The 19,698-nt window shown below is 37.5% G+C and overlaps 3 protein-coding genes across 5 annotated transcripts; 2 read left to right on the top strand and 1 right to left on the bottom strand.

Annotated features, from left to right (window-relative positions):
* Positions 1–388: 388 nt before the first annotated feature.
* LOC140003742 (protein ALP1-like) lies at positions 389–4,693 on the bottom strand. The gene is made up of 4 exons (XM_072064960.1): positions 3,796–4,693; positions 1,462–1,968; positions 1,154–1,379; positions 389–1,074 (listed from the first exon to the last, which is right to left on the bottom strand). Exons 2-4 carry the CDS (start codon positions 1,951–1,953, stop codon positions 518–520), a joined length of 1,275 nt encoding a protein of 424 aa, XP_071921061.1. The 5' UTR covers positions 1,954–1,968; positions 3,796–4,693; the 3' UTR covers positions 389–517.
* Positions 4,694–5,796: 1,103 nt separating this feature from the next.
* LOC113708992 (phosphoglycolate phosphatase 2) lies at positions 5,797–10,411 on the top strand. Its single transcript, XM_072064961.1, has 11 exons — positions 5,797–5,928; positions 6,084–6,151; positions 6,657–6,749; positions 6,863–6,934; positions 7,507–7,578; positions 8,154–8,213; positions 8,299–8,351; positions 8,934–9,031; positions 9,128–9,227; positions 9,364–9,467; positions 9,574–10,411. The coding sequence occupies exons 1-11, from the start codon at positions 5,805–5,807 to the stop codon at positions 9,672–9,674; spliced, it is 945 nt and encodes a 314-aa protein (XP_071921062.1). The 5' UTR covers positions 5,797–5,804; the 3' UTR covers positions 9,675–10,411.
* A 901-nt stretch (positions 10,412–11,312) lies between these two features.
* Positions 11,313–17,600, top strand: LOC140014273 (transcription termination factor MTERF4, chloroplastic-like). 3 transcript variants are annotated; one of them, XR_011820984.1, is made up of 3 exons: positions 11,313–11,604; positions 12,351–14,014; positions 16,516–17,600. XR_011820984.1 is itself a non-coding variant. In XM_072064734.1 (2 exons), the coding sequence occupies exon 2, from the start codon at positions 12,372–12,374 to the stop codon at positions 13,920–13,922; it is 1,551 nt and encodes a 516-aa protein (XP_071920835.1). In that variant the 5' UTR covers positions 11,313–11,604; positions 12,351–12,371; the 3' UTR covers positions 13,923–14,103. The 3 variants fall into 3 exon arrangements, 1 of the variants encoding a protein (XP_071920835.1); XR_011820985.1 differs by having other exon boundaries at positions 16,493–17,600; XM_072064734.1 differs by lacking the exon at positions 16,516–17,600 and having other exon boundaries at positions 12,351–14,103.
* Positions 17,601–19,698: the final 2,098 nt, after the last annotated feature.

The following is a 19,698-nucleotide window of genomic DNA, read 5'->3' as shown; positions in this document are numbered from 1 at the left end:
AAAAGAATTCATTAGGAATTAGAATTGTTTTCAACTAATATTTCCTTACATAAAAAACTTCTTTTTTTTTACTATATAATAATTTTTGAACATTTAGCTAATTGTTACTAAAGCTTTAAGGAAAAAACCAATTAGTACCTTTAATAATTTATTTTTTCTTGCATTTTAACTAATTGTTACTAAAGCTTTAAAAGAAAAAAAATTAGTTCCTTTTTTGCAAAAATTAAAAAATTCTTTTTTAAAAAAAAATTAAATTATATTAAATAAAAAATAAATGTATATTCTAACTTAAGAAGTAGTTAATAGTTATCGAGTTAAAACCTTGATACTTTTTTAAAGTTAAGAACTTTAAATTTTAGAAAATCAAAAACCTACTCTATGATATGAATTGGGAGGAAAGTCATAACTTGTACCTATTATAAATATTTGAGTTTTGTACCTTACAAGAAATTTCAATACATGAATACGCAAACAAAGTGTTTTTAGCCAAAAAAAAAAAAAGAGAAAGAAAAGCATTTCAACTTCCATGATGGCCTTGTCTAATTTGATAGTCAATAAACATTGCTCGTGCTAAAGCATTCCTAAATTGTGTCCACTCGCTAGTTGGTTGTACTGTTCGAATTCGATTCTCGTTAACAGCATTTACACCACCATCATTATTTGGACCATCATCTTCCATTCCATTTTCTTCATCTTCATCTTCCATTTCATCTTCATCATCAACCTCATGTTGTACTCTTCGCATCTCAGCATCAACTTCATCCAAGTAAGGGTCATTTGGTTGTTCTACTCGAATAAGATTATGAAGGATGGCACATGCATTAATTATCATGACATGAGTCTTAACATCAAAAAAAGATGCATCTCTCAAAATGGCCCACCGCTTCTTGAACAAACCAAATGTCCTTTCAATCACATTTCGAGCAATTGAATGTCGAAGGTTGAATAATTCTTTAAAATTTTGAGGCTTGCTCCCACTAGCAGACCACTCGCTAAGATGATATCTAACTCCCCTATATGGAGCTAAGAAACCGGAGCTATTTGCATAACCCGCATCAACAAGAAAGTACTTGCCTGTAATGTTAGACAACAAATTATTACTCATTTATAGTTAAAAGAAAAAAAAAACACTTGATATCTAATTGTCACATACCCTTGGGAACAATTAATGGATCTGATCTAACTAACGCATCCCGTAGAACTCTACTATCTGCTGCAGAACCTTCCCATCCAGGCAATACATATGTAAATCTCATGTCACGGGAGCATACACCTAAAACATTTGTTGCTATCTCATTCTTCCTATTCCTATATCTTCCTTGATCTCTAAGAAGAACATGTACTTTAACATAAGTACCGTCTAACGCTCCAAGACAATCCTGTATTATAAACAAAATATCATAAGTTGATGAATCTTGTAGATATTATCTTCATTAACAAATATCAAAAAATATTGATTACCTGAAACCATTCCCACTTTTCATGCTCGTAACCTTCCATTTCCGTTTCAGGCTGGATAAGATAGTGTCTCCCCAATTTTATGATAGCACATAGAACTATATTAAAGTATCGACTAACTGTCTCACCTGATCTTATGAAATTAAAATTGACAGTGCGATTCTTAAAGTTATGAGCAAGAACATAGAGAAACATTGCAACTGCTTCTTCAACAGTAATATTTCTAGTATCCCTCAACCCACAATGCTCTCTTAAATTTGTACATAAAACAGTAAAACAATGTTTATTGAGTCTAAGTTGCTCTACACAAACTCTATTGTTTCCATAATAAAGACGCCTTAGATATATTTCACGTGCTACTTTAAAGTCCAAGTAAGGCTCCTTTACTATATGTTTCTCATGCCACCAAACTACTAATGTAGCTATTGTTACCATATAATTTGCAACTACCACTTTTCTCTTTTTTGCTTTTTGCTCGTCTCCTTCTTTATCCATGTCAATATCCAAATTCTGCAATTCAAAATCATGACAACAATAAGAAAAGGTAAGTCAAAAGACCAAATCATGCCAAACTAGCTATTAATTCAAAAGACCAAATTACCTATTGGAAAACTCTCAAACAAAAATTACAGCTATACCTATCACTGCAAATATCCCCAATCATGCCATGTTCCATGCAAAATAATGCATAAGAAAAAGAAAAGGATGTCCGTACTTGAATTTTTAATCATATGCTTTAATAAGCTCTACTGCACTATGGTAAACAGAGATTAAAAGTAGGGATCGGATTATATATACCAAGTAGAAGAAAAAGGCTGAAAATTAGGCCCTGCTCGTTGATTATTATTGTGACTTCTGCTTTTTTATCAGAACCTGCTGCTAATCAAAGCTATACTATAGGGACCAGTTACTCTCATTTTACACTATATTATTCTTAGTATCGTGAAAGGAAGATAATAAAATAGCCAACTATGCATACCAATATGGAAAACACTGGATAACCTGTATTAGAAAATATAGAAACGGAAACAGACATGGCAATTGGCAGGCAAACTAAAAATTGTGAAGTTATGCACGACAATTGCTATATCGGATGACTATCTCTGCTTTGAACTTGGTAACATGAAGAAGTCGAACCAAATGAATGAGAAATCAACTATACTAACCAAAAGTAGACAGGGCATATACCATAGATATAGTAGACAAAGTGAATGATTTAAATGATTGAAGTGTGAAAAAGTTTCAATAGCTTTGATTTCTCTTCAAATGGTTACTTTTTTTTTTTTACACAATTTCTACTTTCTCTTACCTTGAGTCCCTTTAATGACTCTGCAATCTATTCAACGTACAGAAAGACTTTCTCTGCAATCTATTCATTACGGTGAAAGACATCTAAGCAAGTAGCTTCCTATTTTACATTCCAAAGCTAGTTAAAACTTTGATTTAGGCTACCAGGGTGATCAGATAGCATTCAATTCCTTATGAAATAGAGAACCATCCACTCACATTTACACCTTACTTTTTGTTACTTGCCAATGATTATATACAGAAACATACACCAAAGAACTGCAGGACAACTGTTCTAGTTAGTTGAATGTGCACAATGTAAGGCAAATCTAAGGCAAATATGCACCAGAAAAACATCACAATGTCATGTTCTTAAGAATAGATTCAACAGCCACTGCATTATAGAACTAAAAGTGAGAGGCAAATATGCACCAGAAAAATCCATACACATGCTAAATGAAGAACTTATGCTGACTTATTTGGACGGAACCTTTTTGCAAAAGCAATTTGGAGATGTTGCTAAGATCATCACTTATGTGCACAAAATAGTTTGGAGATGTCCTAAACTTATTCTAGTGACTTAAAGCTTCTACTGGTAAGGATTTTCCAGCACACTGAAACAAAAGAAAGAAACAGAAAAGTCCGGACATAGTTATATATTGGAACCCCAAAATTGGAAACACAGGCTAGCAGTAGCATCCATATTCAGAAAAAGGAATTGAATTGAGAAATATTCAGTATTCAAGGCAGAAAAGTGTTAAACGTAAAAAATCAAACTGTTAATCTCTTAGGTTTCTCAAGCATACTTCACAAATCAATCTTTTTGCAGACTACCCTGTAGGTCATCTGAGAAAATATAATTTCATGCGTGAAAGCCTTGTTCTCTGGCTATAAGTCATGTCACCATTTCTCCCTTCCTTAACATATTATCCACAAAATAGAAAATTAGAACAGCTGTATTTTCATAATCGACAATAATTTTGCAACAACCCCAGATAAGAAAATTAAGAACTGAACCAGTATATAAGAATAAAAGAACAGTTAACATACTGGTAATCAATGGCGGCAGGGCCTTGAGATTTATCAATGAAGACTGATAGAAACTAATTGGAACCCCAAAATTTCAACTTGAGTTGTGCAAAAGGCGGGGAGTGGGGCATGGAGGGGTGGAGGCGGCAGCAAAAGTGCCTCTATCTCAGCGTAATTGGAGGAGGAGGCGGCGGCGGCGACGACGAAGAATGCTCCATCAGAGCTTCTGATATGGCCATCGATAATTCAAAGGGAAGGAGAGAGATTTGTGTTTTTTCCATCCGTTTTGTTGTTGACCCATTTTTGAGTTTTTACCAGAAGAAGACCCGCGTGTCGACCCGATTAGGAATTCAGCTGTGGAATTGGAATTAGAATTCTTTTGGTCCGGCAAAGAATTAAGATTGTGGAATTGGAACCTCTTGGAATTAGAATTCAATGCTGATTCTATGGAAAATGCAGCGTCCAAACACAAGAATTAGAATTGGGGTTCCAATTCCAATTCTAAACCCCAATTCTATGGGATACCAAACGCACCCTTAGTATAAAATAGAATAGTTATACAACAATTATTCTCAAAAAAAAAAAAAAAATACGTGAATTACGGTCCGTCCGCAACTCAACACAAGGTTACGGGCATATCCTGGCCATACCATAAATAGAAGAATCAATTAGGACTGCTTGGTTGGCCAGTTGCAGTTTGCAACTGGAAAAACGCATACAACCACCCCGGGATGGATTTGGTCAAAATTGTGGTGTAAACTAGACAGTAGGTGTTTTTTTAACAGAAATGGACCACGGAAGTATGTGCTTGTCCCCCAGTCACCACCTGGTATGCGACAAGTACTATATTGACCTTGAGGAGGAGTTGATTCAGCACTTTCTTTCTTCTTCCTAAGAAAAATAAAAGAGTGCTGCTGCTACGCAGGGGAATGGATTCAAAAGCCAAGTGAAGTCTGCTGGCGACCGTTAATGAAAGGGGAAAGTTTGGTGAGCTGCACTCGTACCCGAATCCGCTGTTTGTATGGGAATGGGAGAGAGAGAGATCCTCAAAATCACTCCTCCTCGCACCCTCTGACACGTCGTCCGCTGTCGGGATTAATTAATTAAATAAATTACGTACCTAGCTACCACCGTACTCTGCTATAACCACCGGGGCGGGGTCATCAATTCGCAGCAACTGCTATTTACTACAGCCCTGCTTACGATTACAAAAAAAAAAAAAAATTAAAGAACTATAATTCATTCCAAAGGCAATTGCAGAAGGGAAGGGGAGGGGAGGCAGAAACGAGGGAACTGAAGAGATAGATTCGGCGTCTTGTTTGGTGGATGACGGTGATAGAGAGGATGGGGCATGGGAGAATCAATCAGAGAATCGAATTTTGTCTCCTGTTCCCTCCATCTTCCTAACGCTCTACGCTATCACTCAGAACCTGATAGAATCGCGGACAACTCTCTTTCACTGCCCCTCCGACTTTGGTCCTTCCATCTAATCTTCCTCTCTCAGAAGCATATCACTGCTCTTCCTTCACCCCCTCCCAAAACCAAAAAAAAACATCAACTTGCCACCCCAAAAAAAAAAAAAAAAAACCACATTGGAGTTAGTTAATTGCAAACTAGTACAAAAGACAGATGGGACTTTCAAATAAAAAACTGGAATTTTTCTCAATCTCAAAGTCTTCAAATCTGATTTGATTGCATCAAGCCACACAAAGTAGTAGTAGTGTTAGTTTGACTATTTCCATCGCCATGGGCTTTGTCACGCGAAAGATTGGGTACACATGACATAAATGGAGGAGCCATTCAAAGCTGGCGTTAATTTGTTGTAGCAGTAGCACGGACTCCGGAGTTAGTGGGAGTATAATTTTCCAATCCTTAGGGGTACAGCGATTATTTGGTTAAAATAAAACAAAGGGAGTCTGTGGTATGTCATAATAAATTGGAGGGGTCCAAACCAATACCATCGCAATTCGCAGCCTTTAACTCTTTCTGGCCCCACGCTCCGTCGGCGGTGGCGGGCGGAATCACCGGAAATGGAAGGAGGAGAAGGACCCGAAACAGCCTCCGCGGCAGCAGAATGCGGACATCAGCCCCTCACTCCCAACGACGTCAAAGACCTCCTTCATTCCGTCGATGCTTTTCTCTTCGACTGTGACGGTCTGTGCTTCCACCCTTTTTTTTCTTTCCTGTATATGCAGTACAACAGCATGCATTGTTTTGTGTTCGTTATTGGATTACCTCAGCTTGTGTTATAGAATAACGAATATTCGTTTGATAATGAAAAATGATGATGGGGGGTTAATACTTAATAGGTGTGATTTGGAGAGGTGATGTTCTGATTGATGGTGTTCGTGACACTCTTGATATGCTCCGCTCTATGGTACCTACTTACTATTCTCTCTCAGTTCTCTCTGTTTTAGTATTCCTCTGCCATCCCCCCCCCCCCCCCCCCCCCCCCCCCCCCCTCCACCCTGAATTATGTTTTCACTTCTTTCTGGTTTAGTTATTTATTTTTGAATTTTTTGAGAATGAGAAAAAGCTTTTTCTGCTTTCTTGCGTTGTCCATTGATACCTCACTAAATACTATTCAGTTGGCACAGATGTTTCTATTCTTCAAGTAAGATTTGATCTTGATTCAGTGATAGGCTTCTTATTTAGTGTTAGTCCGCCAACATATTATTATATACTTCCATCATTGATTGAGAAAATACAGTGAAAGAAATTTCTTTCTTTTTTGTGGCCCGCCCCAGATAAACACCGAAAGGCATAAAGGTTATGTAGCTTTTGTTGTTTTGGGTTTCTCTACATTAATGCTTCTGTTGGATTGGGCTCTATTTATTTATATGGCGGGGTGAAAAGAATAATTATCAAACATGTGGTGGCAGGGGAAGAAGCTGGTCTTTGTGACGAACAATTCCACAAAATCAAGAAGGCAATACGCCAAGAAGTTCCATTCCCTAGGAATCACTGTTACTGAGGTTTGTTGTATTAATCAATTTTTCTCTTGGAGCTTATTGTGTGTGTTTGTATTATTATTATTATTAAAAGCACTTGATGGATGCATGATAAGAACTTCTCTTGCAACTTACAGGACGAGATATTCTCCTCCTCCTTTGCTGCTGCTATGTTCTTGAAAGTTAATGACTTCCCTAAAGAAAAGAAGGTTAGTGTTCATCCTAAATGCGGAGTTTAAATTAGGACATTCCAGTGATACGTGCTTTTAATGCGAAGGCTTGCCAGCATTCTTTATGAATTGATGCTAGGTAAGAATCATGGATTAGAGGATGATAAGATTACTTATTCAATACCATAGCAGATTTTATTATTGCTGCAGCCACCTGTGCTGCTGTGCAAGATCTATTCATTTAGTTGGTGCTTTAGAACGATACTTACAGGATGCTCCAAGTTTGAGAGACAAATAACACATATAAGTAACTAAAAGTAGATATCTTTGGTTCTATCAGCTAATTGAAAATTTGATATGCCCTTGTTTCCATAAAATGCTCTAGCCAAAAGCATCCAGTACTTACTCCAACGAAAGAGTAGAAGTTCTGGCCCTTCTGAACTGCTTTGAGTTCCTCCTATAAATAATCTTGCCAGACATTCTATTGCTGCAGTCGGATAATTATGCTTCTTTGCATCTGAATTCCACTATTATAATAATCTTCAACTCATAATTTTTGCTCTTACTACTTGGATCAAGATATTAAGCTTGCCATCCATTTGAATTTGCAGGTGTATGTAATAGGTGGGGAAGGCATACTGGATGAACTGGAGCTTGCTGGTTTTGTGGGTCTTGGTGGCCCAGTAAGCTCCAATTTGTCTTTCTTTCTGTACTCATGATAACTTGTCATATATTTGGCAGAGCTCTGTACTTTGTATTTTATCTGCTTAGAAATCATGCTTGGTTTAACCAACTTTTGAGGAAAATATTGGGATTGTTGCTGCAGAAACTTTTGATGAATAATTTTTCTTTCGTTCTCACATCACTGTAAGGAAGTTGAGAAGGCTGCTTTTGGAACTCTCCTCATGTTTTGGCCATGTTGAATAATGTCAAGCGCCTTCTTGTTAGGGAAGAAATAAAAATGAAGTTCTTGATTTACAAAGATTAAAAAAAAAATTAGATTCTTGCATTGGGAATATGAGTAAAGGATGAGGGAGTTAGTGAAAGGAGGAATTATTGCTCATTTGGAAATCCTATGTGACTTTAAGAGTCAGGAAATCCGCCATTTCTTGTTGATGGGGTGTCTTTTGTCTGTGCTTCAGCCATTCTTTGATTGTAAGAGCAAAGAATCTTTTGCAGTATTCCAATATTTTTTTTAAGCAATTGTTTTCTTCTGGTTTTTGAGCTTCGTCTAAATGATTGTGTTATCTTTTGGCAGGAAGATGGGAAAAAGACGGTGGAATTGGAGGCAAACTGTCGTTTTGAACATGATAAGAGTGTATGTAATATCAATCCCTTAAGAACAATGAAGATTGGATTATTTATGCTTTGTTGGGATCATGAAAGTGAAATTTCTAATCCAGGTTGGAGCTGTTGTGGTTGGACTCGACCCATATATAAACTACTACAAACTACAGTAAAATTCGCATCCCCTGTTCTAACTTTGCTCTTCTCCCACCCCCCCCCCCCCTCCCCGCGGGAAAAACCCTTTCTTCCATCTTGTTTTGAGCCTTGAGGTTCCTTCAATCACCTGGTTAAGCGTCTACTGGACATGATTAAGTAGGATGCCCACGTCTTTGTGTCTTCCTACACGTAAGTGTAGTCCTTGGTCCTTTCTATTTGCAATTAGCAAGGACCTGTAACTTGTAATCAGAGTTTTCATGGTAATTCTCAATGGTGAATCTTTGTTCACTTGACACGATTGCTCGTCTCTATGGCCTCTCAATTTGAACGTATTTAAGTTGCTTAAGTAATCAGATATTGCTGCTGATACTTTCCCTTTAAGGGCAACCAGATTGTAGAATTATTCCCCAGGACACATTCAGTTATTATTGCTTTTGGAAGTAATTGCAAATCTTCTGGTAACAGATAATAATTCAAGTGGCATAATGGACTCTGGTTGATAGGCTTGTCTCTGTTAGTTGGTGTGTGTGTGTGTGTGAGGGAGAGTATGTGGACTTAAAAGTACTAATACACTAATGGCGGTGATGACCTGCAGGTATGGAACTCTCTGCATACGTGAGAACCCAGGGTGCCTTTTTATAGCTACAAACCGTGATGCTGTGGGACATATGACTGATTTGCAAGAATGGCCTGGTATTGTTTTACATCTACCTTTGTTAAGTAGGAGGAGAACAATATGAAAATTGTAGTAGGTTTGTCTGATTTTTAAATGGTCATTTTGGGTTTCAGGTGCAGGATGTATGGTTGCAGCCATTTGTGGTTCCACTCAAAGAGAACCCATTGTGGTTGGGAAGCCATCGACCTTTATGATGAAGTTTTTACTTAAAAAGTATGCCAACTTTTTCTGCTGTTAAGCACAAATGGATTTATTGGTCAATGTCATTTGGTTAGATGTTTAAATGTGGGTACAAGAGCCATTGCGTAAGCAGGGGCTGGGTAAATTTTGCATACTGTTGCCTTTTCAGGTTCAATGTCAGCACTTCAAGAATGTGTATGGTAGGTGACAGACTCGACACTGATATCTTGTTTGGACAGAATGCTGGATGCAGAACTCTGCTTGTACTTTCAGGTGGGTATTTTTTCTCAAAATTGGGTTAAAGTTGATCATATGATGGGATTGGTTAGCAGCTTGCGCATCGTGAAGGTGACACTACTGTGTTTATAAATGTTTGCAGGTGTGACAAATCTATCGACTCTTGAAGATTCCTCAAATCACATCCGACCGGATTATTATACGAGCAAGCTGTCTGACATTAAGAAATTAGTTCTGGAGTAGTTGGGGAGCATTCATTGTGCTTTCCATCATCTGTGCATCAAGAAATTAGTTTGCTAAATCTCTGCATTCTTGTGGTTGGTTTTCTGAGACTGGACATTTTGGTTTGGAAACATGGGCGGGAGTAACTCATAAAATTATAGAGTAGCATTCCTATATGTCGCAGCATCATCAGCCGTAGGTGGCTTGGTTTAGTTTGTAAGGAATTACAACACCGTCTGGGCGGTAGTTAATGATTCCGTCCAATTTGGTAAGGCCAAAATTCAAAATGTACGGTTTTTTGATTGCAAAGTCAGCCCAGCAGAAAACCCCCAGGTTTATGTGTTTGGTACCCAGCCGGGGGATTCTATCCATCCATGGCCTTCTTTTTTCCTTTGACAGAATCCACAGGAATGTCGGCGTGGGGACGCAACCAGACCAGCGTCGTCGTCATCATCATCATCTTTGACAAGCAATTTTTTTTTTTTTTTTTTTTTGTTTTGGGTAAGAAGTAAAGTACTGCTTCTACTACGACTCGTACATCATCATCTTTGACAAGTAAAGTGCTGCTTCTACAACTACGCCACTTGTACACGGGGAGCTAGCTAAAGTCGCACGTAATTAATTAGGAGTCATTTATAAAAATACCAGTCATTAGGAGTCAATCAAAGGAGACACGCGAGCGCGTGTGCTGTCTGTAGACCACAGAATTGTTCAATGATTATTCCATATCAATCATGTGATAAAACTTACTGTGATAATGTGATATGATAGATACATATATATATATATCACATATGTAGGTGTATATGCATACGTATATCAAGCCCCCATCAATTTAGTACTGCTTACAATCATTCCTGTCCTTCATTTTGTACCTACGCCTACTACAAACTCAACTCCGTCAAAAATATTTAAATTTGTGATTACTTGCCACCGCCAGGGACACTGGGAACAATTATAGTGATTTAGACGATTTTTCGTCAACAACGAGTAATTACAATTTGGTTAAAACACTTGCGGTGTAATTAGTCACTTCACTAAACCATGTGTATTGGATACGACTCATTCAACCCGAAATTGAGCTTCCTGATTCAATTGCACCTGATTGGGAAGGGTCGTAATGACTCGAGGAGTGAATTGGTTTAATCACATATTCAAGAACAATGCCAACACAACTTGGCTTAGTTGCGAGGCTGTGTTAGTGGACGATCTATAAGAATTTCTGTAAGTAATATATAATTTTGGAGGCATGCTTTGCCCGTAATAATGACTGGAGGCGAATCTACACATATTTTTAATTATAAAAAAAAAATGCTCTAACTCGTGATAATGATTAGAGTTGAACTTACCAAAACTTTTAATTAGAAAAAAAAAAATCAAGAGAGTTGTATTGACGGGAGATCTGTAAGAATCTCTGTAAGCGACTTATAATTTCGAAAGCATACACTGACCCGTGATAATGACCGAAAATGAATCTATCTAAACTTTTGATTACAAAAAAAAAAAAAAAAAAAAAGTCCAGACGTGATAGTAATTAGAGTCGAACCTATCCAAATTTTTAATTACCAAAAAAAAAAATCAAGGAGGCAAAAGTACCAGAAAAAAATAAGAAGATAACCAAAACGAAGCCTTAGTAGTAGCAATACTAGTAGTACAGAGTCTCCAGACTTGACACTGATATCTTTCTTTTCTTCAATAACTTGAAAGTCTCTTTTTTTTTTTTTTTAATCCTAAACTCCCAAACGAAGCCTTAGCGGTCCTATCATCCGTCTTCTAGTTCTAGCAGCGGCGGGAGGCCCCCAAAAGACTCAAGAATACTAGTATCAAGTCCTCCCACTTGCAGCAGGAGATGATATGCCGGATATCAGAAGAAGTGCTGAAGTGCTAATTATTGTTACTGCTATCAGATTCTAATTGGACTGATCGTAGCCCCCTCCATCTGTCTCTCCGGGTAGGGCCTCTTCAGTCTTCATTATCGGTTTCTTGAGACTGTATTCTCCTCCACATCGACCTACACCTACATCCCTCAATAGTTATCCAATAGAGAAAATAAGCTACTCCTCTTCCGCCGTATTCAGTTCATTCTGGCTTTGCTCCTGCCCTTTATGTTTTATTAGCTAAAATTGGTAAAAATATCTTATCTTGGATTTTTCAGAACAATTCTAATTTATACACCTCAAGCAGATAACAAAATGTAGTAGCAATAGTAGTAGTACAATCTGTGACAAACTGCTGCTTCCTCATCTTTTTTTTTTTTTTCCAATTTTGTTAATTATCCTTTCTGTGTGTGCTTGTGCCAATCACGATATTTGATTTCTTCAACTTGGTGGCGCAATGTATACTCAAAGTATTCTCCTTTTTTTTTTGTGGTGTTTTGTTTGGCGGGGTGGGCGTGTGTTTGGTTGATTGCGTGGGGGAGTGTTGATTCTATGGTTCAAGTTTAAAACGTCATGATACTAAAGTAATTATGGAGGTTCACAAGTTGGTAGATTCAGAAAACTACTTCGACTCGAACTACTCGAGTCTTGGTTGGTTATTTGCTGTGCTTGACCCTATCGCATAGGGACCTGTCCAATTGCCGTTTCTAGCTGGCATGAGATTAATGCAGCATGCGATTGTGATAGTTGATGAAAATTTGTCTTCCTTAAAGTGTTTCATGTTGTTGATCCTGCCTCATTGTCTTTTTTCTGGTTGCAGATTTTATTTAAAAGACCAATCATGATGATCATAGGCTACAGGGCCATTGCCAGGCCTACTTTCTCCCTTGTCATTTGTGACGTGCCTGCCATTTCCTTCTGTAAGCCTCAACTGTATTCTTCTTCCATGAATGGATGTAGATTCATGCGGTTTAGTTGTTCAGTTTCTGGTAGAACCGTTTCATCTACTTCTCTAGACTTATCTTTGTCCAAGGACAATTCTGGTAATGAAGGGCTTCAAAGGCAAAAGGCTTCTTCCTCTTTGTATGCTCATCCTAGTTTGTCACAGATTAGGAGTGAGAAGGCAGCCAATCGAGCCCGTGTTTATGATTTCTTGAGGGGAATTGGTGTTTTCCCTGATGAGCTTGATGGATTGGAGCTCCCTGTCACTGTAGATGTCATGCGCGAACGTGTGGACTTTCTTCACAGATTAGGCCTCACTGTTGAGGATATAAACAATTACCCACTGGTTCTCGGCTGCAGTGTCAAGAAAAACATGGTTCCCGTCCTTGATTACCTCGGCAAGTTGGGTGTTAAAAAATCTACGTTTACAGAATTCTTGCGTAGATACCCACAAGTCCTCCATTCTAGTGTTGTTGTCGATCTTGCACCGGTAGTTAAGTATCTTCAAGGAATGGATATCAAGCCAAATGATATTCCTCGGGTTCTGGAGAAGTATCCTGAAGTATTTGGGTTTAAGCTGGAAGGCACCATGAGTACTTCAGTGGCTTACTTGGTTGGAATAGGGGTCGCAAGGAGAGAAATTGGTGGGGTACTAACTAGATACCCCCAAATATTAGGAATGAGAGTTGGCCGTACAGTCAAACCATTTGTGGATTATCTAGAAAGCTTGGGAATACCACAATTAGCCATAGCTAGACTAATAGAGAAAAGACCTTTTATTCTTGGATTTGGACTTGAAGACAGGATCAAGCCAAATGTTGAGTCCCTTTTAGAGTTCAATGTTAGAAAATCGTTGCTTGCATCTGTCATTGCACAGTATCCTGAAATTATAGGAGTAGATGTTCAAACAAGACTTTGCACTCGAAGGGACTTTCTTAATTCAATCATCCAATTGGATCCTGTTGGTTTTGGGAGAGTTGTAGAGAAGATGCCACAGATTGTCAGCCTCAATAATACTGCTATATTGAAGCATTTGGATTTCCTCAAGGAATGCGGATTTTCCTTGGAACAAGTGAGAAAGATGGTGATGGCCTGTCCCCAACTGCTTGCTCTAAATCTTGATGTCATGAAAGTAAGCTTTGATTACTGCCAGGGAAAAATGGCAAGGCCGTTGGATGACTTGGTTTCTTTCCCAGCCTTTTTCACTTATGGTCTTGAGTCAACTATTAAACCAAGACATGCAATGATTGCAAAGAAGGGTTTGAAATGTTCTCTTGCTTGGTTCCTTAATTGTTCTGATGAGAAATTTGAGGAGCGGATGACATATGACACTATTGACATGGAAGAGATGGAAGTTGAGTCATCATTTGACATGAACTCTTTACTTGGTACTAGAACAGATGGGTCAGATTCTGATTATGCAGATGATAGCGACAGTTCATACGTATAGAACAAAATGTGTAACATGGGCTAGCCAGGGTATTGAATTTTGCCGAAGAGTCTCATCTTCTTTTCTAATATCAGCTGCATATGCTGTTAAAGGTGATTTTTCTTATCTGAAAAATGTAATCTATCAGCTAAATTTGATCTTATCTTGCCATGGGTGAAGATGCACTCCTATTTGCTGCTTACCTTTATTGTGTTGGGTTTACTGAGTATTGTTCTCCTGCTGGCAATTTTGCTTCTTTTTCCTGTTTATGTCCATGTATTCATTGTAGCTTCTTTGTCAGCTTTGCATGAATGGATATGTATACTGCACTTATACGCCTTCTTTTGCCACTGGAAAGGCCTCATGGTTCCATATATTAATCTTACTTCGCATGGCACAGATACATTGACAAGACCATATGATATATTTCCTTCTTTTAATTCATTTTCTGTATGAGGCTTGAGCTCTTTGTAACCCCAGGACCTCCATTCTCCTTGAACAATGCCTTTTTTGGTCCTTTTTTTTGAGCATTTAATCTCCCCTGTCCTTTATTATTTTTGTGATTACAAGTTCAAAACCTCAAGTTGTGGTGTTTTTCGTCTAAGCTGTTGTGATGCTTTCTTTCTCATACAAGTTCAATTGGATGATTGCTGACTTACAACTCTTGAGAGCAAGTATTCTGTTATACTCTTTTGTTCCTTAAAGGATTGGTTCTGTGGGCTGGAATAAGCTGCTGTATGACTGCAGCTTTCTTTATTTAGATTTTTATTGCTCTTTTGTCTGCATTACATGTGTAAACTGATTAATGTTTTAGTTTAAGTTTTAATTTTGTTCTTGCTATCTAAGTACTTGTATTGATTTGTCTATCTCTTTCATGGCCAAGGGATGCAAACGATCTGAATGTTAAAGATTTTAATTTCTTTCTCACTCAGTGTGATGCTATTCTTAATGGCTTCTATTTTTCTGTATTTCATGGTGGTGCAAAGTTGAAATTATTGATTGAGATAAGGTGTCTGAAAGTGTATGCGCGTGTCTGATAACATAGATTTATTATCTTTGATCTTTCTCTCCATAGATTTATTATATTTGATCTTTTTCTTGTTTGCGCAATAATTTTGTGTAAAAAAGATATCTTGCCCTCAAGAATTTATGCTAAAGGTTTGTTCTCCCTATCCTTTTTGTATTGACAGGCTCTCCCTTTTCCAGTTCTAGATTTATCTTCATCCTTGGCTTCTTCATATGTTTCTATCTTTCTCTGTTTGTTTGTCTTTGATCTGTGTATCTAAACCTATTCATCTATCATGCTAATTATCCAAGTCCTTTTGTGATTATTTACCTTAGAAAGAACTCCCTTTGACATAACAGGATAGTAAGCCTTCTTTATTTACATAATGGTGACTGCTGAACTGCACTTCCTGTATGCAATCCTATCTAGTTGGTTGACTATGCCTGAATTCTGACATGTTGCTGGTCTTAAAATTCTTTAAAACTGAAACCTTCTCTTTCCAATGAGCATAAAAAATTTTAGTGATTGGCTAATGTAAAATTCTTCTTGTTTTACCCAAAGGAAAATTTCTGTTTGCTCGATTTATGTTTTCCTTTCTGCTTTCTGCTATTTTTGCTGATAAAGAAATGGATATCTTTGTTGTCTCCCTAGCTATACTTTCAGCATCAAAAGGCTTTTATTTTATTTTTTTTTTACGTTTTATGTTTTACATTTACTCTGTGTTTTGAAATTTACAGTCGGTGGTAAATTATTCATTTCTCAGTAAATTTATGCATCTAACTTTGGATTGATGGTTGAGGATGATGTGAAGGTGTTGAGTGCAATCCTCTTGTTGAGTGTTTCTAAGATGGCATTGATTCTATGCCCGTTGTATTTACCTTCTATACTCAGCTTCATTTGCGTACTGCAAGTGTGCAAGCCATTAAGTAATTTGGCCTGTGCCTATGGGCTATGGTAGGACAAGTGACTGGACTGGGAAACAGGGCTGATCCATATCCAGACTGCGATGCATGTATCATGGACTCAAATTTGGTGCTATTTACTGAGAAGTCATGTAATACCAGTCTGCTGGACGTGATGAAGCGTTTGAAAGGTTCACATCATTAGAATTAATTAACACTCATCCTCCCTTTTTTTTTTTTTTTTTTTTTGAAATCATGCTTTCGTGGATTAGTTGTATTTGCATTGGGGCTGCTTTTTAGGTGTTCTGTAAATCATTTTACTGCTCTTTGCTTATAATTTTTAGGTTGCCTTCATTGAGAATGATCCACGAACATAAAGGGTATATATTTATGTATGTCTTTGGATTACCGCATGTTCTTTTCTGCTGGTTGCACTTTTGTTTCCTGTTTAAGACTTTATAAGTCACTCATCAATGGCCGGCATGTGCTGTATCTAATTGGCCTGGAATAATAATAATAATTATATGTGTGTGTGTCTGTTTCTCTTGTATGATTGGCCTAGTATTCATGGAAGGATTTATCTAAAAGCATAGACGTGGAAAACATTCAAGGGGATGAGAATCTTTCTTTTTCTTTTTCTTTTCTTTTTTTTTTAATTTTACTTCATTTTATTTTTGGACAAGGTGCTGATTATTTTCCTTAATAGTTTGAGCTGGTGTGCGGTGGATCCAAGGCTTGTTGGGCGAAAAGTCTACCTACTTGGATTTAAAGCCTTGGCATTAATTTCAGTTTTACATGCTTGGATTTGATAACAAAGGAAAGGATTGATGAGATGCATGAGAGTAGGGTCGAATTCAGCAGCTTTTTGTAGTGCATCAACTGCAACAGTGGCGGTCTCATTGTAGTTTGGGTATTCCCAGTTTGTCTCCCTATGGCTCAGGACTGTACAAGTGTGTGAATGGAAAGATAAATGAACATTGTCCGGTCATTCAACTTGCACCAGAAAGTAGATGTATACATATACGTATATATATTTCACCGCCTTAATAATTTGTTTTCAGCTTTGCCATGCATGCAGTTGGAAGAATTCAGAAGTGAAGGTGGGTGATGTTGAACTGGTTTTAGGTGGTGGTGGTGTTGTTGCTAGTGCTGAATGCCAACTGCCACTGCTGCTACTAATGCCTTTTTTGTTTTGGTCCATCATCACTCCGTTCGTTGAGGATAGGCTGGGAGGAGCATATGATATGATCAGAGGTAGCATATACTAACGTCAATTTTATTGTACTGCCTAATGCAGGACAGGAGTAATAAGTCAAGAGGGAATTCAAGAATAGGGTCGTCCAAAAGTGGACCTGCTTATTACTACACATTAAGATATGCTCCTCCTCCAGATCACACCCTCACATGTGCCTGGCCTATCTATCGCACATGCACAGGCCATGATCACATGTACCATATAGCTTTACTAGTCTCTCCCCCTTAGGTGGTGTAGATGTACATGATGATATACACCGGTCCGATCCGATGGTGGTTCAGTTCCTGTCAGTTCTCCTCTCCTCTGTGATCCTGTTGGAGACAAGGTCACTCCCTTAGTATAGTATAGTTAGGGTAGGAATAAGTGTAGACGGTGACATGCAAGTCTCTCTGCTGGGATGATGCATCCCCAACCATTGAATTTAATTTTATTACCAGGACCACAAATCACGTCACCATCATGGATTAATGTTACTACTACTTGCTCATTCTTCGTTGACAGATGATGATGGATTAATGTTACTCTCCTATTCCGCCTTTCTTGTTTGTTTCGTTGGTAGTAAGTTTGTTGCTGGTATTTATTTAATTACGCTTCACATAGTATAATAACATAGATTACCCACATTCAAATTACATATTTATTTTTTTTTTAAAAAAATAATTCTCAATACATGTCTCATATCCCATATATAGATAAATTTATTTTTTTTAAAAAAAATAATGTATTAATCTCGTTGAAATTTTTACTTTTTCAATTTTTTAAAATAATATTATTGATTTTTTAAAATATAATATATATTTTTATGGCTCTAAAAAAAATAATACATTGTTATTTTCTAAAAATAATTAAGTAGTTATTAAACAAACACCTAACCATATTCATAGACAAAATTTTGAGGATTGAAAGTGAATAAATATTATTACCGTTGCAAACAAATTGGATTCAAGGGATTGTTGTAAAATTTTGAATAATTGGACAAAATGAGACCCTTACAAAGTTTTGAATAATTGGACAGACGGACGGGATCCACTCTTTCAACTTTTGTGCTTCAATCATGCGTGCAGTGACGTGACTATCATATTATATGTATTCCCATCGTGGAAGATAGTACAATGCATGGGTGTAATTACTCAAGGGCATTACGCCTTCTATTGTAGATGCCCTCACACCACGAACTACCCATTCCTTTGGTGTTCGATGGATTTTGAGTGTTATTTGGGCATCCATTGTCCTCTATTCATATTTTCATCAATCAATCATTCAGTAGATTAGATTAGGGAAATGATGATATTAATACTCCAAAAAAATTTTAATTACGAAGAAGCGCGCCCTTAGATTATAAAGCAGAGGCAAGACGACGTGACTTAAATATCTAATTAATCAACTGACATTGAAAAAATAGACCCACAAAGGGACGGAGTTGAGTTTGAGTCATCTTCTTGGATGTGGACCGGCACCTAAAAGACAAATGAGATGTCAGCGACAACAGCAGCCAAACAAAACAACGGCCAACTCAAAGTCGCCCGCCCACCACCTTCATTTCCATCTCACCGTCTCGTGATGTCCTTAATTCTTTCTCCTAGTCATCTCATCTCATCAACTGCCTGCCCCATTTACTACTTACGCTGGCATGTACATGTATGATTGTATTCTCTACTACGCTACTTTTTAGTACAAGCTCTTGCAGTCGCAGAAAAATGGAGGGCCAAAGATTCATATATTCATGATCAGGGCTTTCTTTTTTTTTGGTTTTTATGGGGCGATTATGGGATGGTAATTTTTGGTAAACAGACTAAACATCAATGGTAAGAGCCCGTCACAACTCAAAGTGTGGAATAGTAGATAATACAAGTGAGTGCTTAAATTAATTTGCAGTTACCTTAATGTGAAGATGACTCGTGACTAAAAGAAGAGCTATAAGGATAACCAACATATAATATTAGGCATAATGAATAAGAGAAATGTTGCCAACAACCTCTTGGGCTCTTGGTCACCTTCAAGACTTTAAAGTCTTGATGCCTACCATCGTATACTTGTCACTTAATTGTGACCACCACTTTCAAGTGGCTTTCTCCGAAGGAACCCATCGATTAGACCCCCCCTTCTCCAAGGTTAGGCAGCTATACAAATGTTATCAATGCGACAAAAAAAAAAAAGAATAAGAAAAATGTATCATGCTGATGCATGAGAGGTTGGGGGGAGGGGGGGGGGACCTTGGCCTTTAACCTATGTTTTCAAACATGGATCGGATATTAACTCGGTCAAACTCAGGAATTAAGGGTCGATAGGTTCGATTGGGGATCAAATCGAATGACGTCATAAATATAAATTAATATATATAATACAAAATAACATATAAAAGTGTCCCTTAAATTAAATTAGTGGTTTACAACATTATATAGTTCTTTGATGACCTTTAGATTTAATCCAAAAGGACTCTGGTTAAATAACTTTAAAGGTTATAAGAAGAAATGTAGTTTAGAAAATATGATGGGTTAATTTTACATTTTGCTAAAATTATAAAGGGCCAAATATAATTAGCAAAACGTTTTAGGGTTTTCAAAGTAAAAAAAATGTCAAACCTGACTGCGAAGGACCTCCCACTTTCTTTGTTGAGGCGTCACTTGCTTTTCC

The sequence above is a fragment of the Coffea arabica genome, chromosome 9c, assembly GCF_036785885.1.
Source record: "Coffea arabica cultivar ET-39 chromosome 9c, Coffea Arabica ET-39 HiFi, whole genome shotgun sequence".
In the NCBI taxonomy this organism is placed as follows: domain Eukaryota; kingdom Viridiplantae; phylum Streptophyta; class Magnoliopsida; order Gentianales; family Rubiaceae; genus Coffea; species Coffea arabica.
The sequence above is the reverse complement of the archived record's forward strand: the minus strand, read 5'-3'. Positions and strand labels throughout refer to the sequence as shown.